The sequence below is a fragment of the Dipodomys spectabilis genome, unplaced genomic scaffold (genome assembly GCF_019054845.1).
Source record: "Dipodomys spectabilis isolate Male_0828 unplaced genomic scaffold, ASM1905484v1 ptg000600l, whole genome shotgun sequence".
Taxonomy (NCBI): domain Eukaryota; kingdom Metazoa; phylum Chordata; class Mammalia; order Rodentia; family Heteromyidae; genus Dipodomys; species Dipodomys spectabilis.
Window position 1 is genome coordinate 460503 of NW_024871277.1, and position 26177 is coordinate 486679.

General features: G+C 43.5%; 1 protein-coding gene across 5 annotated transcripts in view; it reads left to right on the plus strand.

Moving 5' to 3' along the window:
- The window catches only part of Snap91 (synaptosome associated protein 91), a 114415-nt gene that overhangs the window by 18962 nt on the left and 69276 nt on the right, over nucleotides 1-26177 (plus strand). For all 5 annotated transcript variants that reach the window (XM_042671126.1, XM_042671129.1, XM_042671124.1 and 2 more), the window contains exons 3-4: nucleotides 24416-24558; nucleotides 25205-25280. In XM_042671126.1, the coding sequence (XP_042527060.1) occupies nucleotides 24416-24558; nucleotides 25205-25280 (219 nt within the window). The remainder of the gene's footprint in view (nucleotides 1-24415; nucleotides 24559-25204; nucleotides 25281-26177) is intronic.

A 26177-nucleotide genomic window follows, 5' to 3' on the forward strand; every position in this document is an offset into this window, starting at 1 on the left:
TGAGCTTAAGATAGGGAGGGAGAAAAAGAAATTATGTAGGAAATATATAGAAAGAAAATTGTATTTCTGTTTTTGAAATACAATTTCATTGTTATCATTAGGGTGTTGCACAGAGGAGTTCCCATTTCACAAGTCAGGTAATGAACCCAAGAAAATTGTATTCTTCAGTTCCTGTGACTACTGCAATGCAAGCATGGTTTAAAGTTGCTGACGTGATTACATTCTCACCGAATTTCAGGTGCGCTTCACCATGGACATTTTGGATATTCTCATTATTTCCCGAAAGACAGGGAATGAAATTTGTTGCAATTTTTTCTTAATACAGTAGTTTTTATTGTGATAGCCTTGGGGAAAGGCTACTGCATACTGCATACTGTTAGCATGTTCTCACTGAAACATTTGACCACAAATTCCTCTAAACGCTTTATTCTACCTGTGTTGCAAGAGATTGGTTCCCCGGAACCCCCACTAGCTCAGCAAGCTAGGGTTCACATCAAGGTTATGTGAGATGTGGAACACTTGCCTAATTTCGTGATCAGTCTTGTTAAATCCTGCATTGTGTGCACTCTAAAGACCAAGTGCAATATATCTGACCTTTTCAAAGAGTTATATTTTTATTTTTATTTTTAATTAAGGTTTTTTTTTCTTTTCCTTTTTTTTGTTGTTGTTGATGTTGATCATGGGGCCTGAACTCAGTCTGGGCACTGTCCCTCAGCTCTTCAGTTCAAGGCTAGCGCTCTACCACTTGAGCCACAGTGTCACTTCTGGCCTTTTCTGCTTATGTGGTGCTGAGGAATCAAACCCAGGGCCTCATGCATGCAAGGCAAACACTCTACCACTGAACCACCTTCCCAGCCCTGAAGATTTTTATTTTTAATCAAAATTAAACCCAGGGCCTTCTATTTGCCAGGTAGGCACCTTGACCACTCATTTTTGCTTTATTTTTTGGAGACAGGGTCTTAGGTTTTTGCCCAGGGCCAGCCTCAGCATGAGATACTTCCACTGTGCCCTCCAAACAGCTGGGATTATAGACATAAGCCACAGTGCACAGCCACGGAGTTACATTTTTATATAAAAATTACCAAAGAAGGCTAAAACCTAGTGAGCATTACTTATTCTTAAAGGAAAGTATTAATAATGACTAAGGAAACCTTTATGCCCAACAACAACAAAAATTGTTGTTGCATAGTAAAACTGTGTAATTAATAAAATATTGCCTAGCTTTTTTCTCATAAGCTCTTCAGAAGCTGACATTCATCTCATCCTTACTTAGTTACCCTCTCATGGGAATAACAATAAGAAAAGTTTGAGTGAGCTCTGCTAATTAAAATTGTAATTGTTGGATCTAATGTCATCTATTGAAACATTGCATTAATACAAATGGATGTAATCATTTGCCCAAAAGATAGTTAAGCCATAGTATATTACACTGGAATTTAGCAGGGCTATTTAAAGTGCCAGGTAATATAAAAATAAAGTATGAAAACGATTATATCCCCTTATAATGGCCTGAATCCAAATTAAGCCCTAAATTTAAGCAATTTATTAGCCAAACTAGCCACCAACTATCTACTTGCCGTAGTTAAAAGCCCAAAGCTTTGTCATTGCTTTGAGTAAGAGTCTCTTATTTAATATTTAAACTCTGAGTTTAAAACTCATTATATTCCACCCTCTGTGACCAGAAATTCAGAAAACCAAACAGTGAGTTCTTTTGAATGATGTAACTATACCCAGCTTATTCAGAAGAGCATTTGATGTCACCCAGACTAGTGCTCTACTAAGTACCCAGCTCACCTAAGAGACTTTGCTTAATGTTATCTCTCTTGCAAGCTAGAAGAATACAAGTGAAAGACGGAAGAAATAAATATTATTGTAGGATATGGAGCAAGGCTAGAATTTCAGCAACTAAGTGTATTCCGTGTTTGTGGCAAATGTCTATTGAGTATTTTCTCTGCATCTGCTATTGTAGGTGCTCAGGGCGCATCACTGAACCAAATGTCAGCCAGGGGTCGTGGAGCCAGAAAGTAATGAAGATAGTAAGTTAGTCATACATCAGATGCAGAAAAAGAGCTCTGGAGAATAGAGATGAAGGAATTCAGTGGGCCTTGAATGTGAGGGAAAGGAGGCGGGATGGTAGCCCATGGCATTCTCTCGTACCCAGGACGCTCAGAGAGCTGCATCTGGCGCAGACAGGACTGCAGGTGGAGAGCCATTCGGCAGGACTTCCTCAGCTGCAAGAGCAGGTGCTGAGAAGGTTTGGGAGGTGGTAGTGAAATGGAAAATATGGCTGGAGTTGAAGACATGGAAAATGCATGTATGGTGTTAACATAGACAGGGAAAAGACTTTGCTGGTATGGGTTCCAAGTCCAGTTCCGCCCTACGAAGGGATTAGAGACTGAAGCAGAGAGTCAAAAACGCTGCTGAACTGTGGGATGGCTCACCTTGGTGGCAGGCCTTGCTCACGTCGTTAATAACCATGATGCCGTGGAGGATTTTGGAAGCAAGGAAATCAACACGTTTATGATTTCCTTAATTTTTCTCTCATATTCCGGGACAACGCAGTGGGCATTGCCCCCCTGCCTCCAGCTGGAAAGAGGCCGTGGGTTGGAGGTGCCCAGCAGAAGTCATGCTCCAAGAGGGCCAAAACCGTGTGTCTGTGACGAATGCACACTGACCTGTGTCACCCCTGCTTGACACAGAGCAGCGGACATCTCAGCAGAACACTCCTCTTGAGCAGAAACCAAGGGACACACTTGACTTATTCTTGCTAGCAGAGCTTAGAGCAGCAAAGGAATTGTGGATGCTTAAAGAAAATTTTAACAAGCTTTGTGCCAATATTCCATATCTTCTTTCTCTCTCTCTCTCTCTCTCTCTCTCCATGTTGGTTATCTCCTGGGAAAAGTGGCATGGATCTTGAGGGGACTCATTTTTAAGAATAATTATCATGGTTTTCTCCTCCATCTGTTCCTTTGAGAAAGAAAAGTCATTGCAAGGGAATTTGGGCTTTCTTGTAACTTATTAATGCCAATGTGATATTGTTTCTGATTAAAAAAAAAATAAGGAGTACAGCTTTATAATCTTGGCAGGGTTTGTTTTGGTCGATCGATGAGTGTGTATGAGAGGGGTGTATTGTTGTTGTTTGCTATGATGAGTGAGTCCAAGGCCTTGTGAATCCAGCACAGAGCTACACCTCAATCCAAGCAAATTATTTTTCAAATTTTAACCATATTTTAGCCTAGTGGCTTATACAAGTAATCCTAGCTACTTAGGAGGCTGAGATCTGAGGATTGTGGTTCAAAGCCAGCCAGGGTAGGAAAGTCCATGAGACTCTTATCTCCAGTAAACTACTCAAAAAAAAAAAAATCCAAAAGTGGCACTGTGGCTCAAGTGGTAGAGCACTAGCCTTGATCACAGAGAGGCTCAGGGATGGTACCCAGGCCCAGAGTTCAATCCTCATGACCGGCACAGCATTTTTTTAAACCATATTTTAAAAATCGTTAGCATATATTAACTATACAAAGGGTTTCATGACAGTATTTTCATACTGATCCAGATAAGAAAAGGGGCATTTACTGTGGTTCTAGTGGATTTTCCCAGTCTTTCAAGCCTGTTGCTGGTGAAGCAGGGCTGACTGATGGATAAATCTGCATGGCATTGTGGGAAGATCTCAGGCTGTGTGGCCAGAATAATGTGCATCCAGCAAGGTCCATGGATGCTCACAAAGGAAGTCCAGTCTGGCATCCAGATGAATGGGAGCCTTTAGTGCCAGGCCACATTCATGGGGGAGCAGAGGAGTAAGGGCTGGTTCCCATCTAAAGGCAGGTCAGACAAGACATGGCCAGGAGTGGTGGAAAGTAGGTGAGAGGAGGCCCACCCAGGCCAGCTGTCCTCAGCCCAGGTTCCTTGCAGGAAACCACAGAACCAGAACATGGAGCGTGCATGGAGCGCGCCGCAGATAGCCTGCCTTGAAAACGTGAGGCTGTGCGTGCAAACCCCAGTACCACAACTCATACCAGTCCAGCTGAACTCACAGGAAGAAATTCTTAATTATATTAAACTTGATGATATCAAACTACTCATCCCCACGGTTGAATGACACAAGCACATTTGTATTTAAAACCATACTTTGGAGACCTGATTAAAATAAGACAGGAGAAAGAGAGTTAACTGACAATTGGGATTGTTATCTCAGTAGAAGATAATAAGATTAAGGTACCTCCCAGAACTGGGGAGAGGAGATCTGTGCATGTGGTGGTTGGCTGTGTACAATGAACACGAAACAAGCTAGGAAGCCGTGGAGCCTTCAGGAATGGGGCGCCATTGTGTGAGTGGACCAGGATTGAAGGGTAATGATTTTTACCTTTGTCTTACTGAGGAAAGACTTTCGGCTTTACCAGAAGCAGGGGTGCAGGGGCGTGGAAGAGGTTGCTTAAGAAATCTTGACTGAGAAAGGAAGGGACAAAGGACACGAGAGAACTAAGCCACCTTGAGGACAATTGGTCTTTATGGGACAACTGGTCTTTATGGGATTATCAGGAAAAGGGAAGGCCAGTACTAGAGACTAAAAAGCAGAGATAAGAAAGGGGCCAGAAAATCATGAGTCCCTCAAACCCAGGAACTATGACTTTAAAATTCAAGCAATTGCTACTTGGGGGATTTGTTTTAATTGACATTTTCCTTGTAACTAATGCCAAGGAGCTTTTTTTTTTTTTCAAGTTCGTTGGTCATTTGTATCTCTTCTTTTGAGAAGTGACTGTTGAGATCATTTGCTCATTTGTAATTAGAATACTCAGGTGTGTGTGTTTGCTTTTGTTTTGTTTTTGTCTTTAAGTTTGTAGCATTCCTTGTTCATTCTGAATGCAGGCCCTTGGTCACATGAAAAACAGGCAAATACCTCAGCCCGTTCTGGGTTCAGGTGGTTGTCTCTTCCCCCTGTTGGTTATTGCTTTTGCCGGGCAGAAGCTTTTCATTTGATACAATCTTCTGTTTGTCAAATTTTTCTTTTGATTGTTCTGTGTTTGGAGGCCTATCAAGAAAGTAATTTTGTCGAAGTGTTTTCCCCAATGTTTTCTTCAAATAGTTTCGAGTTTCTAGCTTTACACCTGGTCTTTGATCTGTTTTAATTGAATTTTGTACAGGGCTAGAGGTCAGGCAATCAGCTGTGCCTCACTCAGATTGCCCAGATCATTGAGGGAAGAGGCTGCCTTTTCTCCAGTGTGCATGTCAGGGGTTTTCTAGAACCTCTATCTCATTCCCTTGATCTTTGTGTCTGTTTGGATGCCGGTACCTTGGTGTTTGGATTACTGTGTCTTGAATCACAGTATTGTGATGCCTTTCATCATTGTTCTTTTGGGTCGAGATTTCTTTGGCTTTGGGAGATGTGTGCTTTTGTTGGAATTTGAGGATTCATTTTCACTAGTCCTATGTAAAATATAACTGGGATTTGGGGGATGGAACACACTCATCTGTAGAACACTTTGGGTAGTGTGGACAATATTAAGTTTTCCCGTCGTAAACATGGGAAGTCTAGGTCATAATTGTCCATAACACAAAATGGACTTCGGTAGAAATTAGAGAGAACTTACTGGATTTGGCAGGTCAAAGAACTCGGCTGGCCCAGGAGCAGATTTGGGGACGTGGCGAGGATGGCTGTCATGCTGTGTTGACCCCTCACGATGCCTGGGCAAGTCTAACAGCTGCCAGTGATGAAATGGAAAGCCAGGAAACCCTGGGTTTAGGGAGTCTAGAATGCAACACAGGGTCAAGAGAGGGATTTTATGTTGTTGTTGCTGGTCGTGGGGCTTGGGTACTGTGGTGTTGAGTACTGTCCCTGAGTTCCTCAGCTCAAGGCAAGTGCTCTGCTACTTGAGCCACAGTGCCACCTCCAGTTTTCTGGTGGTTCAGTGGAGATAAGAGTCTCACGGACTTTTCCTGCCGGGGTTGGCTTTGAACCATGATCTTTAGATCTCAGCCTTCTGAGTAGCTGACAGGCATGAGCCACCAGTGCCCAGCTATATGTTTCTTTTCCTTGCTAAAAGTGGAGGGAGCTATTTGGAACACACACTTAGAAGATTTGAAGGGGAGGAGAATATTTTAATGTAATAAATATTTTTAAAGGATTTTAGAGAAGACAGAGTGGGCCCGAGGAAGGGAGAGGGGGAAGATGAGAACTCAGTCAAGGTTGTGGCCTTAGGAAGGAGGTGGGGTCTCCTCTTTCTCTAAGGTTGAAGAGCAAATGTATAGAGGAAAAGCAAAGGACTTCCATGTCACCAGTGGAAGGGAACTCGAGGAGCTCGTGTTACCTTGTAACTTCAAAGGTCAGTGCAGTGTGCTGTGGCTCCCGCTCTGTTACCTGATGACCCGAGTTCTGTGACCCACCGTTTCCAATTTAAACTGCTTAGCAACTGCTTTCTAGTCTACGATTTGTGCCACCCACCCCTCCCCAGGGTGAGCACACGGAGGAGGGAAGGTATGATGGATCAGGACTGGTTGTCTTTTATATAGGCAGTGAGCCAGGAGTGATTGCCCAGTGATAAATATCCCTCTTAATTTATAGCCCTCTCAATTTGTCTCCCAACCCTTGCTCTTATCCTGGTGTATGAGATTCGCTGCTCAAGCATGTGGTATAGTTCATTGACTATCTCTGCAGAATAGCTACCATGATGTGTTATAAAGAACGCTGTTGTAAGTGAGAAAATTAAGCAGTATATGTATTGTGAGAATGGCAGGTATATTTTGACTTAGCCAAACTTTTTGAAAAAAACAGATGTGAACATAGGTAGTCTATAACTTTGTGTCACGTATTATGAACGTTGAAGCTTTTCAGTCCTCTAGAACACCGTGTTGTTGTTCTAATTTTGTGAGGGAGGGTAGTTTTGTGTCTTTGTTTGTTTGTTGGAGACAGTGCCTCACTATGAACCCCTGGCTATGTCTGTCAAACTCCGGCTCCTCCTCCCCTTAGCTTGCTGAGTACTGGGATTACAGGTGTGTGCTGTGACACCTGCCTTGCAGCACACTTTTGTATTACACCAGTCATTTTGGGTGAGTGGATAAACCATCTTCCAGAAATGACAGGAGCAGGAAAAGCTTCCATCAAACACACTATATATTTCTATGATTTTTATGAACGATTCTTGATTTATTTGAATTGTACTGAGTAAAAAGGAACCTCTTCAGAAAGAGTTTTTTCTGCTTGCAGACACAAACTGAAAGATGAAAAATGTTAGGAAAGCCTGGGATGCCAAGCAGAAGGATGAGAATCGCACAGGGACACGGAAGCTCCATGTGTACTTGGAGACATTGGGCCAATGACCCATAAGTATTTCACAGCAAAGCTAAAACACTGAGCTCAGGGTAAAATGACAACCTGAAAAGCTGTTGTTCTGAAGTGCATTGCTATGCAGATAAGGCTCACAACAGTACTTGGGGTCATCTCTGAATGGGTTTTTAGGGAATCCCCTAGGACTGCATATGCTGTCCTTTGGTTTTGTGAATAAAATACAGTCTTCACTGTGGTCCTATACCCAGCACAATAAACAAGGAGACAACAGTATGACGTCACTCCTCCTACAGTGATCCACTGAGGAGAGCTCATGGGAAAAGTGTCCCCCCCAAGAGTGGCTCACACCGTGGAGAGAAATGCCACCAGACAGAACGGGGCGCCTGATAATCTGCAGCCAGAAGGAGGGAGGAAATGGACACCGCTCACTCAGCTCTGGAACTGAGCCAACCTGTGCAGGTTCCTCCTCTACTGACAGCACAAGCATGGACACCGTCCACCGAATGGTGAGAGGTGCTGCTCAGTCTGTCCTACCACGCTAGCATGGTCTGTGTCTCATGGAACACTTGGTCAGAGGACACAGCTCCTCAGTAGCTTCCAGCCCTGCCCACAGAGCTGCGCCGTCAGGAACTGCATCTCCTGCATCCTTCCCTTCTGGGAGCTCCTTGAAGCCAGCAGCCTCTGCGCAAGGCCAGAGCGCAAGGAAGAGCGGAGTAGACGCTATCCGGCATGGCCCCTCGCGTGTCAGACTCAGGGTCCGATGCCATCGGAATCTCTAGGGAGGTGTTCTGCACCCGCAGTGCCAGTGCATGGAGTCTGAGGCCTCACACAGCCAAGCCCAGTCTTCAGCCTCCACCTCCGTCTCCTCTCCCTTAAGGAGGGTCTCCATGCACATGCACCCTCCCCACCCCTGGCTCCCAACTCCGAGGCTGTTGGTGGTTCTCTTGTGATGAATCTGCCACTTGTGGCTCCCGGGCTCTGGTGTGAGCCTCTGTGTATCTCTGGCTATCTGAGATGGACTCTGTTTGGTCTCTTCTCTGGTGTCTTTCCTCGGGGATGGGGTGAAGGAGGTGCTGTCTTCCGTACACCCGCAGTGGCTCTCCACTCACTCCCTGCCTTCTGGTCCCCTCTGGCCTAGGCCCTGAGCAGCAGGCAACTTAAGCACTGGGCCTGGGCTGGTGGCCGACAGACAGAAGCAGATCTTGGAAGGCCTCTCTAACTAGGTTCAGCCCAGATGGCACCACCACCCGCCATGGTGGAGGCTCTCACTACAGCGTTCTGGTTAGTAGTTAAGTTCTTTAGGTGTCTTAAGTTCAACGATAATTATTATAATTGTTCCTAAAGTACATCAAGGCTCAGGGCTGAATCACCAAAGCACGAACCTCTGTTACAGTGTTTTGAGATTGAAAATTCAGTGTTCCATGAGGGAGAAAGATCTTCCTAACCACCCCCCCACCACACACACACACACACACACACACTCTTTCACGCTCTCTCTCTCTGTCTCTCTGTCTCTCTCTGTCTCTGTCTCTGTCTCTCTCTCTCTCTCTCTCTCTCTCTCTCTGTAACGGGACTGGAACCTGGGTTCCTTTTTCCGCCTGTTGGACAGACAGGAGTTGGCATGGTTTGGCTGGTGGGGTTCTCTGTGGGGCCTGGAGAGAGTTAAAGGTGGGGCTTCGAGGACAGGTACCCGTGGGTATGGCTAGCAAGTGAGCTTTCTGCAGTACCCTCTTTCTGAATTCTGACCAGTCTCCTGCCTGCCCAGCCCCACCCTATTTCCCCATCAGTAAACCGCTCGTTAAACGAATGTAAAACCTCTTTCTGATTTTCCCTTCTATTTTTCCCCTAAGAAATAAAAGGGAGACAGTTTTTTTTTTCAGTTCAAAAAATTTTTTCAGTTCAGCTAGATATTGTTTCCCTCTCTTTATTTTAATTCCATAGTAAAGGATAAAAGTGCTTAAGAACGGAAGGTATATTCCTTGGTATTTCAGAAAGAAAACAGGCTTGAGTCCTTTTTTTTTTTTTAATGTTTCTTCCTAGGCAATAAGAGGGCTGTGAAGATTAAAAACAGAAAGTCTTAGGCCCTGTGGGGTGAGAGAGTGTGCCCTGGGAAGAGAAGAGAGGAAGGGGAGGGGAGATCAGGGCCTGGACAGGCTGGGGATGGAAAATGGCCAAGATACAGGAGGCACCTAGAGATGACAGTGAGGAGATGGCAGGAAGGTCCCAGATGCTAGAGCCACTGTCGCCACTTCTGAGTGCTCCTTATTTTTAGGAAACCTAAGTTTCCCATGTGTGGGTAGGAAGCATGCTTGGAACAGAACACGGATGCCCGGTTTCTGCTTAATGCGGCCATGCATAGAACCTCTGCTTTTCCTTATGGAAAGGTGGCATGGAACGGAGAGAGCTCTCAGGGTGAGAGAGGAGGGAGCGCAGGGATGGTGGGCTGTGACACGGCCCAGCGCTGAGACATGATCCGGTTATCAACACGGCAAGCTCTGCCCTAGAGGCATCCCTACAAGACTGTTTGGCAAACTTAATTTTTAAAAAATGGCATGTATTACCCTCAACTGCTCTGAAAAAGAAATGAAACCGTATTCCCACCATGTCGATAGGACCTGTGTTCATCTACGTGTGGCAATCACAGGAAATCAGAAACCCAGCTGCCCGTATCTCCTCCCATCTCCCTAGCAACCTGGACCATAGAGACCGCCCTCCCAGCAGCCACCAGCTGCGGGGGGAGGGGCTCTGTGGATGCCAGAACACCTCACTCTCCTGCTTCCCAGGTCTGGGATCAGCCACCACCACCCGCTCCCAAAGGGCTGTCTCTTTTGGTAAGGAATCAGTCACTGGTTCTGCTCCTGCTAATTGTTGTCTGCGCCTAATAGCACAGAGCTGTTGGAGAGTCTCCAGTGACAACCAGGATGAGAATGACAGAAGCAAGGGGTGACATTGTCATCCAGGCAAGATGCATTGTGGGGGAGAAAGGTAGAAGGGTACACTGACCACGGTGCATTGTCCTCATGAACTTGACACGTCCACCAGAAACCCTTTGGCACAACGACTTAAAGGCCATTTCGATTTTTTAAATCAAAAGATGAAAGGATTTTTTTATATGAAAAAAGGTATATAGTTCTATGGCTGGCAGGCATAGCTCTATAGAAATCCCACGTTACCTTATGTAAGGTCACATTGTTGGTACAGCCGTAATCAAGCTGAAGGACAAATGTATCAACTCCTCACTGTTGTCCTACTAGTTTTCCACAGCCCTGGAGAGTGTTAGCATTGGGCACATGCATGTCTTTCCACTCCAAAGTCTGTGTAGTGAAGGTAATAGGTGCCTTTAGTCCCGGGTCCTTGGAGCTCTGAGTCAGGTCGAGCGCCTGCCATGTCTCTTCCACTGCCCTTGGAAACAGTGACTCATAACCAGCAATCCTTTGTTGCCATTGTTGTTGGAAATACAAGGATTTGAACTCAAGGCCTTGTGTTTGTTAGCTAAGGTCTCTCCCACCCAAACCATGCTCTAGCTCCATAGTCAGGAATTCTTAATGCATTGAAAGGTTACTATGGCACAGGTTTTGAACATTTGGGGTTACAGCTTTCTGTGCTTCTTAAATGGCCAGTGTGCCAGAGGCGTGCTCTTCGGTGCTCTCTTGACGGCCCATGTGCCTTTGGATGCACTTCAACTAGTGCAGAAGCCCCAGAGCGAGGTCAGAGACAGCGACGAAGTCGGTCAAGAACCACATGGAAGCACACACTACGCTTCCATGGCTTCCGTGTCTTAGAGGAAGCAATGCGACCCGTTGTTCGGGTGTGTTCTTGACCCTTCTGTCTTATGCCTCTCTCTCCACCCTCAGCACACACCCACCAGCTGTTTCTCTTGGCTCAACCTCTGAAGTCCCTGCAGTCCGACTTCTGTTTTCTTGTTTCCGTCCCGTTGCCACAAGGACACCAGCTCAAGATTGCCTCCAGCCCAGTGAGCTGCTAAAATTACCTCCCTTATTTGTCTCCCTGGAGTTGTCACAGTTGTTCGTCAAAATATAATTTGGGTCGCGTCACTTCTGTGGTCAGAACCCTCGCGTACCTCCCATAGCACCAAACAAACCGCCAAGTCCTTCCTGTGGCTGTGCCGCACTGAGTTTCAGAAGCTTGCCAGCTCTTCCCTGCGCCTCCTTCCTGGGCTCACTTGTCTCTGTTCCCAGTGCCTTGCTTGTATGCTCTTGCGCCTGCCAGCACGCCTCCATCTTACTCATAGCTGGTGCTCTACCACTTGAGCCATGCTTCTGGTCATGCCTCCATCTTTAAGCCTTTGTATGCACTGCTTCCTTTCCCATTCTCCTTTCGAAGATGACAGAATGCCTGCAGTAGGTCTCTTAGAATATCATGTCTTTAGGGAGACTTTCTGATCAGGCTGCCGGCACCATCTATCTGTATCTGTGTGTCAATCTATCCAGCCCTATTTTTGATCACACTGGTCATCTCTGCCCACTTGTTATCTAGCTTCTACTCGACCTTCGTTAGAATACCTTCGTTAAAACTGACAGTGTCTGTTTTGTTGACTGGTCTGTCTCTAGCTAATAAAACAGTGCCTGGCACGAAATAGGCTTTTAGTTAATATTTGTTAATAAATTAATTGACATTAATTTAAAAAGATTTCCAAGTCCCTTTGTATTTAGATGGCCAAGGGTTGAATCTAATTATAATTGTGTATCATATGCAGAGAGGAAGAGGGGTAGACAGAGGTAGATGATACGTGGATATAGATAGATTCTGTTTCTGTCTCTTGTCTCTCTCTCTTTCATATTATAGTGTATCAAAATTCTTTGCTTGCCTTACCCAGTTAAATAAAACAGCTGCCAGATAGTGGCTGTTGTTTCCCTGTCACTGGGCTGAAGAAGCAGAGGTTCTGAGAGGCAGTTTTGCTTGAGCCACACAGTTATTAAATAATATAGAGTAATTAAACCAGGTCTGGTCTGACTCCCAGGCCTTAGCTCAGGCTGTGTGCCGTATATCATGTCTCCTAATTTTGCATCTGCCAGAATCCTATCACAGAACAAATCGCATAAGAAGTAATCTTTCATAGTGTGTCTATGGTTTTCCCAAAAGCTACACAAAGTGACAAAGCATATAGAGTTTTGTTTGGAACAGAAAACAAAGAGCTACCTAAAACATGTAGAAATTAGTTTTTAAAAAACCAAGTGTTGTAATGCAAAAGTACTAATAGATTTAATGATACTGAATTAACTTGAATAAATCCAGTTATATTGAATAAACTGAGAGACTTTAAAGGATGACATTTTAGCTCTTTCTGTTGAAAGCGGGGAGTGGGAATGAAGGATTCCTGCCGTTAAACTCTGCAAATAAACATCATCATGTTGGCACATTTACAAACCACTCTGAGTGCAAAGGTGCCTGCTCTTTGACCCCTTCTATTGAGGTTTAGGATCATCTCTTGTTTACCTGTCTCTTTCCTTTGCTGTCATCTGCATAGCTTAGCCCCGCCCTTTCAGGCCGGGCACCCACCTAGACAGCTTCATTAAGGGAGACAGCCCAAACAGCTCAGCCTCACCTTGGCTGGCTCCTGTTACCCGCCCCCGCCCCCCCAGACCTCTTCAGCCTTCCTGCCAGCCGCCTTCTTCCAATCCTGGTTCTCCTCACTTCACAGTCTTCCTCAGGCTGTCTCAGAATTTCTACATGCAGAATTTACATCGAATAAACTTACCGCACACTATTTGATCTTCTTTCTACAAGGAAAAAAAATGATAGTCCCTATCTCCTTCTAAAATAGAATCCTTTCATAATCCTCTTAGTTCCTCTCACCGACTCACTAAAGGCTAAACTTCTAAGCAAAGGGTTCTTATCCCAAATTCAGGCACTGCCAGGCTGTCAAGCATGCTGGAAAGGACAGGTGCTGTGGGATTATAAAGAGCCACAAGCTCCCCAAAGACAGTAGGGCCGGAGGAGTCTTCAGAGGTTTTAGGGCTGGTTCCTTTTGTGTTGTTTGTGCATCCTGTTTAGCTGCAAATAACAGAGCTCAAAGTAAGGACTTAATACAATTGTTTGCCGACCTTCCCTGATTCCTCATTTAAGTCTCAGACTTTCCCACCCAGCTCTGAGGCTGACTTCCTTGTTTGAATCCATCTGTTTACTTGCATCTTCTTTGAGGTAACTGATCAACTTTTAAAAGTCAACTTCGGATTTGTCTAGTGTTTCCGCTGTTGTCAGCATCTTTTGATTTTGGTTATAAGGAGTCATGAGCTTTTGGAGGAGCTGTACTGCCTTTCCTTTCCATATTTCTGGTTCCTGGGTTGTGATTTGTGCAGCCTTTGGGGTGGATGATGCTTTGGAGGTTTTGTTTTGCTTTGTTTTGGGATCTTCATGGAGAGTCTGTCCTTGGGGTCCTGATCCCTACTGTTACAAGGAGAGAAAGCGGGCCAGGGTAACACAGCAATCACATCAGCCATTCACCGCAGCACAGGACAGTGCTGTGTTCCTTCAAAGGCCGTCTGGAGGCAGGGGTCGCTTTGGGGTTTGATTGGCAGCTCAGCAATGTCACTCAGCCTCTGGTGCTTCCGTGTACACTGACACCTTCATCTGATTGACAGTCTGTCTCCCGCCGGCCAGGACCTCACGTGTGAAGGAAATGTGTGATGGTAGAAGGGGCTGAGCCACATTTCTGCTCTGTTACATTTTTCTTTATTCCTGAGGACAGTGTCCTCTCAGCAGACCGCTAATCATGCATGTAGCTACCGGCAAAGCCGAGGTGACGAGATTCTGACGTATTTATAATGCTGACAAACGAGCAGGGATGAGCTCGGCATTTTTCTCCTGCGGGAGAGAAGGGAAATGGCTGGTGGGGAGCCCACAGTACTGCCTTTCACTCATGCTGATCCCGGGAAGAAAGCTTCTGATTCATCTGTGTCATTATTCATTGTATTGGCCACATCGAAAGGATCTGTTCTTGTTTTGAAGCGTATGTGTGTTTGAATCGTCTGACATGGTTAATGGATAGGCAGGCAGGGAAGCAGGGAGGGGGAAAGAAAGGAGAACTGTTAGTTATGGAGGGTTAGGGATGGCTTATAAATGACAGAAATGGACTTCACACAGTTCATTTGTCTGGAAGTATGTATAGTATGTATAGGGTGTCTGGGATGTAGAGTATGCATAGTATGTGTAGGGTATATAGTTTGTATTGGGTTTATAGTGTATATAGTATATATAGGATATGTAGTGTATATAGCATACAGAGGGTGTATATACAATATAATGTGTATATGTTGTATAGTGTATTATAGGTATATGGGGTGTATAGCATGTGTAGGGTGTATAGTGTGTATCACATGTATAGGGTATATAGCATATATAGGATGTATAGGGTATACAGGGAGTATAGAGTAAATAGGGTATGTAGTGGGGGATTATAGGGTGTATGGTCTGTATAGTCGTCTCTATAGTGTGTATAGCATGAACAATGTGTAGGTGTATAATGTGTATAGCATTATAGGGTGTATAGTGTGTATAACATGTATGCATAGAGTGTATATATATAGCTTATATAGGGTGTGTAGTATGCATGGGATATATAGTCTAATGTGTATATCATGTACAGAATGAAGGATATATAGTGTGTACAGGGTATATAGTGTATATAGGGTATATAGGCTATGTACTGTGTATGGATGTATAGTGTATATAGGATGTATAGGGTGTATAACATGTATAGTATGCACAGTGTGTATAGTGTGTACAGCATGTACAGTGGGTGTATAGCATGTATAGTGTATATAGTATGTATAGGGTGTGCAGTGTGTATAGGGCGTATAGAGTATATAGTGTATATAGGGCACATAGGCTGTGTTGTGTGTATAGGGTGTAGAATGTAATAGGGCATATAGGGTGTATAGTGTATGTAGGGCATGTAGGGTGTGTTGTGTGTATAGGGTATACAGAGTATATAAGGTATGTAGTGTATATAGGGTGTACAACATATATAGGATGTATAGCATTATAGGATGTATAGTATGTACAGTGTATGCTGTACATAGGGTGTATAGTGTGTATGGGGTATATAGCGAGTGTAGCATGTGTTGTGTATAGTGTATGTGGCATGTGTAGTGTATATAGTATGTACAGCATGGCCAGATTTGGTGAAGGCTTTCTTCTAGATTTCAGACTGCTGGCTTCACACCATTTCCCCCACCCACTCTGGAGCAGAAGGAACTGAAGGGCTTTCCAGGCTCTCTTTTATAAAGGCACCAATTCCTTCATCATGGCTCTGTACTCAGGGTAATCACCAGCCAAAAGCCAGACCTCCAAATACTGTGACATTAGGAGTTCACATTTCAATATTTGGACTTTGTAGGGGACATGAACATTCAGTCCATAACAGACGGGAGAGAAGAGGAGAGGAGAGAAGGGAAGGAAGATTTTAAATATTCCAAATGGCTATGATGTTGCAGAAGTGTTTAAGAAATGAACAATAGCCACTGGACTTGGAATATAGTTCTCCATTCGCTTTTGTTAAAAAAAAAACAACAAGAAGATAATTAGATGATAAAAGAACAGCTCATCTTCTTTCTCTCTACTGGCCTACAGTCTAAGTGGAGTTTTACTTAGGGGTGGAGTTTTTTGTTTTTGTTTTTTTGTTTTATTTTTGTTTATTTTTTTTGGTCAGTCATGGGGCCCGAACTCTGGGTCTGGGCACTGTCCCTCAACCCTTCAGCTCAAGGCTAACACTCTATTGCTTGAGCCACAGCACCACTTCCAGCTTTTTCTGCTTCTGTGATGCTGAGGAATCAAACCCAGGGTCTCATGCAAGCAAGGCAAGCACTGTACCACTGAGCCACTTTCCTGGCCCCAGGGGTGGAGTTTTGAATGGTATAGAAGATGCCTTTCTGAACTCACTTGCTGCTTAATGTATCTTTGACAATTTAATGGAAACTAAATCATTTCTACCTTGCTGATTTAATTGTGACAACGAAGACTACTGAAAAATGGTCTCTAATACTTGCCACTAGCTTTAGTATAAAATTATTTTAAGTTGATACAGATAAGCTAGTACTAGTTGTCTGAAATGATTGCTTTATAGCCGGAGCCTGTGGTCGGATATTACTACATTCTTACCTTGGTAGACCTGGAGCTGCATGGAGAACAGACATATGTAAACTAATAATTACGATTCTGTGTAATAAGAGCCTCAAAGTATACAGTATATAAGGTAGTAATTAATGTTATCCTCATTGCTTGGTGTAAAACCAGAGGCACAGAATGGTCAAATCAACTTGTCCATAAGTAGCAAAGCTGGGTCATGAACTAGGTTTGTGACTCCTAGTCCTTTGTCCTGCCCTGAATAAAAGGGAAGATCAAGGAACCTTTCTCCTTGAAGGAAAGGTCAGAAAAGACTCCCAGCTGGCAGAATATTGAGAGCTCATCGGCATAGGTGGTGATAGCGGAGGAATTCTTCATGACAAGAAGAGCGTGAAAAGGTATCCATGTTGTTGGAACACAGTTTGTGGATTTGAAAAGATCAGGACAGTAGCTGAGACTTCTAATGAAAGGCCTTATCCGTGAGGTAAAGTATAGGTTTACACCTTATACTTACAATCTAAGTAAAGGTCTCATGCTCAAAGCGTAAGTATAAGGTATAAGATCTATACTTGAGGTGTTTGTATTTATTTCAGTGGACAGCAGGAGGCCCGGGGGAAGCCAGGCTCAGTGGAGTGAGTGCTTTGGAGCAGTTAGTTTTCTACAGACGCTTCTAGTTGAGCTGGATATGATTCAGAGAAGAGATGACATAGCAATCCACGCAGGGGGTTTCACGGGCCATGGAGAGCCAACTGGACACCCAGCCTGTGTGGTTATCAGCCTCACATGGTACTGGAGAGTGCAGGTCATGCCGCATTTCAGGGCTGTACAGGTTTGTTGCTAGTCTCAATTTAGTGAATAATTATGTACAACTCCTAAAAGTTAAAGCTGTCTTCCCAGTTATACTCATTTATTTCATTCTCCTATGGATGAATTATCTTACCTCAGAAGGGTGTTTGAAAGAAATTTTCAATTGCTTGAAACTACCAAAGAGAGAGACTTAGACTCTAAAGCAAGCTAGAGTTAAAAAAAAAAAAAGAGAGAGAGAACCTGTGTTCACTTTTCTGCCTGAAATAAATGACAAACTAAATGAAAGCCAAGTAAATGATGTTTCTGTTCACTCGGGAAAAGGCACACAGAAACTATCATGGGATTGGACAGCATACTTGCTAAGAATGGCAAAAAGGGGCTGGGAATGTGCGTCAGTGGTAGAGCGCTTGCCTAGCATGCATGAAGCTCTGGATTCGATTCCTCAGTACCACATAAAGAAAAAGCCAGAAGTGGCACTGTGGCCCAAGTGGCAGAGTGCTAGCCTTGAGCAAAAGAAACTCAAGGATATAAGAAATGTATGCATTATCCTGCCCATGTAATTGTAACCCCTCTGTACAGTATGTTCTCAAATAAAATAAAATAAAATTTAAAAAAAAAAAAGATAAAAAAAAATAATAATAAAATTAAAAAAAAAAGAAACTCAAGGATATGCCCAGGCCCTGAGTTCAAGCCCCAGTACTGGCAAAAAAAAAAAAGAATGGCAAAAAGAAAAAAGTGTAAGAGACCATTATCACATTTTGGCAAGGATCCATAATAATTGGACCATGATTACACTGCTGGTGGGAACATAACTTGGTAGAAACACTTTGGGAGTATTGTTGTTGTTGTTGTTGTTATTATAGTTCTGTGTTGGAACTGAGAGCCTCAGGCTTGCTAGACAGACATTGTACACCTTGAGCTCAGTGCCCAGGCCTCTTTGACTTCACTGTTTTCTAACAGGATCTTGAATTTCTGCCCAGGCAGCCTGTACCGTGACCCCTTTACTTACGGCAGTCCTTGTGAATGGGAGCCCACAGGCAGAGCCCACCAGGCCTGGTTTACTGTTGGACACAGATGAGGTGGGGATGGGAGATCTCACTAACCTTTTCATCTTGGCTATCCTCGGATCACAGTCCTTCTGATCTGTCATCCAAGCAGCTGGAATTACAGGAGTAAGCCACTGTGCCTGGTCTGCAAGTCATTTCTTAAGGTGAACTATAAATAAATGGCCAAGCGGGCTCAGTGGCGAATGCCCTGTCATTCTCGTGACTTGGGATATGAGGTAAGGAGGACCACTGTTGGCCAGGCAACAGAGTTTGCAGGGACCCATCCCAGCCAATGGAAAGCTTGATGTGCACTCATTATCCTAGCTATGGAGGACAGTCTAATTTGGAAGCAGGGCTGGAGACGTGGCTCAAATGGTAGAGCACCTGACTCCCTTGCATGAAGAAGGCCCTGAGTTCAGAGAATGAAAAGGAAATGTACTCAATACCTGAACTTATATAACTGTAACCACTCTGTACATCACCTTTACAATATAAGTAAATAAGTAATCAATAATGACAACAAATACTCTTCTAGGAAATTACCCAAGGGAAATAAAAGTACACTCCCATCTACATACAAGTAACTATATAAATGTTCAAAGCAGATGGATGTGTAATAGCCCAAACTGGAATAACCCCAGATGATGTGCATTAATAGGTAAATAACAAAACTTTTTCTGTGCTCTCTCATGGTTAGGTGCAGTAACACGGTCAGATCTCAAGTTATGCTGACTGAAAGCATCCAGATCCCTCTTCCTCACTACAAACAATGGTTTGATTCTCCTAGGTGAAATTTAGAAAATGCAGATTGATTCGTATTGATTGAAAGCATATTGGTAGCTGGTAAGGGATGGAGGGGAGGGAGGAAGAGAATGGGAGGAGGCGCTTGACAGGCGTGGATAAATTATCAGGTACTGCAGAAGCTCATGACCTTGATATGGGTGATAGATTGACGATTGCGTGTTTGTCAAAACTTATCAAATAGCATATATGCCCAGCTTGTTATCTGTACTTTTATAAAGCTGACTTTCAAAAGAGTACATATTCCTAAATTCAATTAAAACTTTGAATGCTTAAGACTTCAAATATAGAGCATTGTATTTCTTCCATAAAGAGCATTTAGACTCTCAATTCTCAAGAATTTGTTCTGAATACTTATATTTTTGTTTAATGTCTTGAAATTATTTAAGCAGAAACAGTTTGATGAGGAAGTAGAGCAGGAGAAAAATGTATACTCTAGGGGCTGGGAAGGTAGATCAGTGGTAGAGTGCTTGCCTTGCATGCATGAGGCCCTAGGTTTGATTCTTTAGCACCACATAAGCAGAAAAAGCCAGAAGCAGCACTGTGGCTCAAGTGGTAGGGCACTAGCCTTGAGCTAAAGAGCTGAGGGATAGTACCCAGGCCTAGAGTTCAGGCCCTACAACCAACAAAAGGAAAAAGAAAAAGGAAAAGGAAAGAAAATATATGCTCTAGAGAGAACATAAATGGATGCTATCTCTAGGTTAAATCATCTCAAAATAAATGTATGCATAGCCGACAACTGAGCTCTTCTGTTTGTATGTAGGTATAAAAAATTATAGTTCACAAACCAGCCTCAGGACTCCTTTCTACTCTTAAGTAATTGAGGGACTCTAAAGTGCTTTTGTTTATATGAAATATTTACTGCATTCAGAATTCCGGCTGGGAAAGCGAGGTATAATGGCTCACACCTACACTGGAGGCAGAGATCTGGAGGATAGCAGTACGAGGCCAGCCAAGGAAAGAAGTTAGGGAGACTCCACTGAATCAGAAAGCTGTGTGTGCATGTAATCCTGGTGACACTTGAGGTAGAGAAGTAGGAGGATCACTGAAGGTTGATTTACACAAAACTCAAGGGCTACATGGAAAATAACTGAAAGCAGCGAGTTTGGGGGGTGAGGTGTGTTAGCTGTGTCACTGCATCTGTGTGGGCTTAGTTGGGCTCAGAGCAAACATGGCTGTCTGTGCGCAAGGAAGACATTAGGAAAAGAAGAAGCATGCCTGATTTTCTGAGCAAGCTGTAGCTTGGCAGCCTGTCACATAAAGATGATGATAGCCCCGTAAAGTGACTCACACTTCTAGTCCCTGCTGCTTTGGGAGGCTCAGGTCAGAGAGAGGATCCCTGGAGCCTGAGGGTACAGGCCAGTCCGAGTAGACAGCGAGACCGTCTCCTCTCCAGGAAAAACTCGTACTGAGGATGAAGGTTTGGTAGCATGAACACACTTCACTGCCTCCAGGAAGACATTCTTTTTCAGAAGAATAATGGCTTCTCTCTCTACCCTTCTTATCCACCCTCATTCTGTGGCCTCGACCTCTAAGCCCTGGGTTCTACAGCGCATCCTGCCTCTAGATTTTTCCAGACGTTAGCCCTCCCCTCTTTGTGACCTTTTCTATTTGACCTGAAACATGCTTAAATACCGCCCATCTTTAAACAACACACAGCCTTTCCCTTGGACCCCTCCTCTTCCACGAGTCTGTTCAGCCTGGCATGTCGGTTCTGTTTCAGACAAACAGGACTGTGGGCAGTGTTTGGCTCTGGGGACTTCGAATTTCTTCTTGAACGTCTTAAAGTTCTCTTTAATTAATCCATTGTTCCACTTCTCTGGGCTTCTCTGTATCACTTTGTTCTTTTATTCACTTTCTTCCATTTTCATCACCCATGCTGGTCCTGCTTAGCTTTGCTCTGATACACACTTTTCTTCTTTCCTTATGTGACCTCTCTCTCCTCATAACTCCAGTTCCCATTTGATTGCTGATAACTCCCAGATTGGTATATGGACCAAATGCTTCAGAATGTTTCCACTTCAGCACGTTTCTGCTTCCCTATCAGACCTCGCCACTTCTATCTCCAACAGCACTTTGAAGTTTATCATCTCTAAAATAGTATAGGTCCACCTGAGGCCAACTTCTGAAAATAGCATTGACTGGACCCCTGCCTCCAAGCAGAAATCCGGCTGGCAGATTTCAGGTTCACGTGCCCACCTGTGAGTCCAGTTCCTCTAAATCTCCTGTCTCTCCTTTGCAATCTCTGCTGCTCTTCCCCATTCCAGCTCAGCTCAGCTCAATTCAGCTCAGCTGGGCTGCCTGGCTTCCTGTCTTTCTATCTTCTGGTATACTTTTCATGCAGAGATCGATGGTTCTTGACTTGTGCTTCTGCTGTGTCTTGCCAATTGTGTTTAGTACCATTTTATAAGGTAGTTGACTGTAAAAGCCAAATCTTTTTCTTTTTTTTTTTTTAAGTTGGTCATAGAGTAGAACTCAGGGCCTGGGCCCTGTCCCTGAGTGCTTTTACTCAAAGCTAGCACTCTACCACTTAAGCCACAGCACCACTCGGTTTTTTAGTGGTTAATTGAAGATAAGAGTCTCACAGACTTTCCTGCCCAGGCTGGCATCGAGCTGCGATTCTCACATCTCAGCCTCCTGAGTAGCTAGGATTACAGGCACCAGCTGCTGGTGCCTGGCAAAAAGACAAATCTACTTGGTAATTTTTTCCTAAAAGACTAAAATGGGCTCCCTTGTCCATAGGAGGAAGTGACATTCTTCAGTGTGACATGGACAGTCCTCACTGGCCATTCTCCCACCCATTCCTCACCAACCACCACGGCTCTCCAAACACACGCCTCTTAAGGATCCATTCTTTGCATGCATCTGTTTTTGTTTTTAAAATGTTCTTGCCAGCCCTGATGTGGTATTGGGTGCCTGTGATCCCAGCTGTTTGGAAAGTAGAAGAAGGAGAACATGGGTTCAAAGCCACCCTGTGCAACGTCAGCAAGAAACCTTACCTGACAAACTAGGACACGGCTCAACTGGTACAGCACTTTTTTTTTTTTTTTACCAAGTACAAGGTCCTGAGTTCGATCCCCAGTACCACTCCCAAGAAAAGTCCTCACTCCTGCCCTATTTTATAGATTACTTCAGGGTCCCAATCAAAATTTCCTAATACCACCCTCACCCTAAATTCTCAAAATGTAATATGCCTGCAACAGAACTTACAAAAAGTTATTTTGAGCACTTACAGATAGTTTGTGGTCTTGGTAGCATTCTGAAAGGTAGTAATTGTTACCCATTTTAAAAATGATGCTTGAGGCAAAGACATCAAATAATCTACCTGGAATTACTCATCTGGTCAGGGCTGCGCTGGGTTCTGGTCTGGGCTTTCTGCTCTACTGTGTTGCTTTTCTCCTCTTGTCTCCCGGAGAGATTTTAGTGTTGTCTGAGCCTCTCTCATCTCCCCTATATCTTCACCTTGGAGTTCAATAAACAAGAGAACAGAAGAGTTTGGGACTGGCACAGAATTTCAAATCAAATACAGTGCCACAGTATCATGTTAGCAACAGTATGATGACACAGAGATTTCTCTGTTTCCAAAGCCTGCTTATGTCTCTGGGTGAAGTGTGCTTCGTGTTCATTTGCTCAGTAAGCACTTATGGTGTGCGGGCTTTGGGGTCACTGCCCAGGAGACAAGCGCTGGCATGCGTTTCCATCTTCTAGGTGTTTGGGTGTGGTGCTTGTGCATTAGTCAGAACCAGTAGTGAAACGATTTCCAAGTGCAGGGAGTCAGGTGAGGCTTGGAAAGGATCAGGGAATGCTGGCTGAAGGACATAAGGAATGCAAAAAAAAAAAAAAAAAAAAAGAAAAATGATGGGGAACATATTGTATGGGGGGAATTAGTGTTATAGTCAGGATAAGGATGATGACTGCAATTTTGAAGTACATACCAATCAGAAGTATAAGCCTGGTTTGGTTCAGAACAATGATACCTAGCCTTCAGTCCAAGCACTAAAAATTGCTTGAGTGCTAGCTCATCGTTGTGAAATAGAGAAACGCATGGATCAGGTGTGCAGCTCGCACGTTACTAGTGGATGTGTGTGTGTGAGAGAGAGTGAGTTTGAGCCGGGGTGGGGGGTGGGGGGAGCTGCAGAGCCTCCTGTGGGTCTCTGGTGGGTAGTGGGGCCTCCTGCTCTGAAGCAGTCAGCTGTGCTCTGCACGCATCCCAGCTTGACCCAGCTTCTGCTCCTGAGCACCAGCTAACAACATATTGCACACTCAGCACATCTTCTGAACTCTGAGAACGCCCTATTGGAACTATATGAAACCCCAATCACCTGGAGTTGTACTCATGTGAAGATACGGACCATGAATGTATTATGAAGGCTTTGCTGTCTTAGAAACTCAGGTCAAAATTATCAGAACTTAACACTGGCTTTGTATTCTACAAAAGCTTTGATGAGCGTACAGAGTTGTTTTTCTCTTTTACTATTTGCTCCTAGTCTAGAAACTATATCTACCAACGTATTTGAATATTAATATCCAAGGGAAGCACACCTGTCTCAAAAATATGTTTATTTTTTTCTCCCATATGGTGGTATAGTTAGGCTAAACAGCTACATTTGAGACATTGTGCTTGGAGCAGGAGGCTTAGCTCTCCTGCAGTTTATCATTTGCACAAAAAAGGCACCAATATTAGCAAATATAAAATTCAGGAAGAGGTAGAAGAGAATTCAGTTGAAAAGCTATTCTTACACCAAGTTTTAATAGTGAGGCCAAGAGCTGATGGCTTATACAACCCTCTCAGGAGCTAAAATAAGGACAGAGGTTGAAAGCCAACCTGGGCAGAGAAGTTCTCAAAACTCCATCTCCAAAACTCTAGAACAGAACAAAAAAACTGTCAGGAAGCATTGCTCAAGTGATAGAGCATCAGCTGAGCAAGCCAGCCAGCAAGTTTGATGCAATGAGTTCAAGTCCCTGCAAAAAAATAAAAATATATTAGTTAAATAATATACTAAAAATGTCCATATATAAAGATACTGCTTATTTTTTGTGTGTTTGCTGTTTCTGGGGCCTGAACTCAAGATCTCATACACTCAGTCAACTTTTTTGGTCAGGTCTGGTGCTCTGTCACTTGAACCAGGCCTGCAGTCCAACGTTTTTGCTGGTTAATTGGTGATGGAGCCTCATGGACTTTTCTGCCCAGGCTATAATTTAACCTTGATTCTCCAGCTTTCAACCTTCTGAGTAGCTAGATTTCAGGCATCATTCACTGGCACCTGGCTTAATTTTTTACTTGACCGTTCTCTGAGTGATTTCAAAGTCACATTTTAGTAAAGAGGTTTAAGTGGTTAATGTTTGAGGGGGATTTTTTTAAAATATAACGATTTATGAAGATCTTCTGTTGTTGCAGATTTGATCCAGGCAACCAACGAAACCAATGTTAATATCCCTCAGATGGCAGACACGCTCTTTGAGCGGGCAACCAATAGTAGCTGGGTGGTTGTGTTCAAAGCCTTGGTGACAACACATCATCTCATGGTGCATGGAAATGAGGTAAACTGAGGCAACTCTGCTATCTCTTTTGGTGGAGGAGGGAGACATAAACCGAAGAATGTGGTGATGATTTAAGATCCTTTGAATTTTCACTAATGAGCCAAAAAAGAAGGGGGGAAATCTGTGCTTCCATATCATCCATGGTGTAATTTTATTCTTGATTTACCTATTTAAAAATACATTAAGTTAGACTTTGTCTTAGAGAGATTGAGCTATTAATCATTACCGGTACCTAAAATGCATATACTGTACAAACCTATTAGTGAGCAACAGCCTGAAGGAAGGAGAAAGGGTGAGACTGTTTTCCTCATAGAAAATGGTCCTTTGTGCCTTTGAGAGACAGTTGCTTTCATAAAGTACTTAGTTTTGGAAAATATTGATAAAAATCATTCCTTTTATATGGAATACCTACTGATTCCAGTTGAACGTGCAGTGTCTCTGTCGTGTATGAAACTGAAGGTCCCCAGTTTGCATGTGCTTTCGCTGAGTTGGTAGTGTTGAGTGTTATAATCAGAGAAAGAGGAAGTCCATAGCTAGGCAAGAGGGCTCACGATGGAAATCTCGATAAAGTTTGCCTTAAAGTCAGAAGTGGCTCAGAAGTATGTTTGAGAATACAGGTGCTTAATTTTAATTATTTGTTTTTCAGAGATTTATTCAGTATTTGGCCTCTAGAAATACACTATTTAATCTCAGCAACTTTTTGGACAAAAGTGGATCCCATGGTAAGAATATTTAAATTATACATGAACTATTTAAATTATGTGTGTGCATACGTATTTGCATACGTATGTATACACATGACTGGAATTATTATTATTATTGTCAGACATGGGACTTGAACTCAGGGCTTGGATGCTGTCCCTGAGCTTTATCATTCATAAATATGTATGGACATGCATATGTATGCACACACATACATACATTGCTAAAACTGTTAAGTTTTGCATGTGATTAATAATCCAAAATCATTGCAACTGAGAGGTTCATTGGATGATTAATAAAATACTATATACAAGAAACCTTAAAATATTTGATTGTACAGATAACTCAGCATATAAAACATACATTAAATTTACTTTTGCCATTTTAAATGTCCACCTAAGAAAGCAGCAGTGTTCCTTAGATCCACAGTTTGTTTATGAAGATACAGTGGACAATGGAATTTAAAAAGCCATCGATTTTATATCAGTGATACTGGAATTCAAACTCAGGACCTGGCATGTATACTTGTCAGGTGGGTGCTTGATCACTTGAGCTACAGCAACAGCCCCTATTGCTTTCACAGATTTTTGCTTTCCTTGCCAAGGTTGGCCTGGATTGTGATTCTCTCTTTTACACTCCTTTGTGGCTAGAGTAACAGATTCGTGTCACCCTGACCATATATTTTTTGCTGAGATGAGGTCTTTTTGGGGGGTTTTGTTGTTCTTGTTGTTGTTTTTGCTTGGGCTGGCATTGAATCCCAATTCCCTAGTCCCTGCTTCTCAGTTACCTAAGATTACAGCCATGAGCCACCATACCTGATGCCATTCAAATTATTTTAAAAAACAATTCCATTCGCTGGGCCTCATGCCTGTAATCCTACCTACTCAGGCAGTTGAGATTTGAAGATTGTGGTTTGT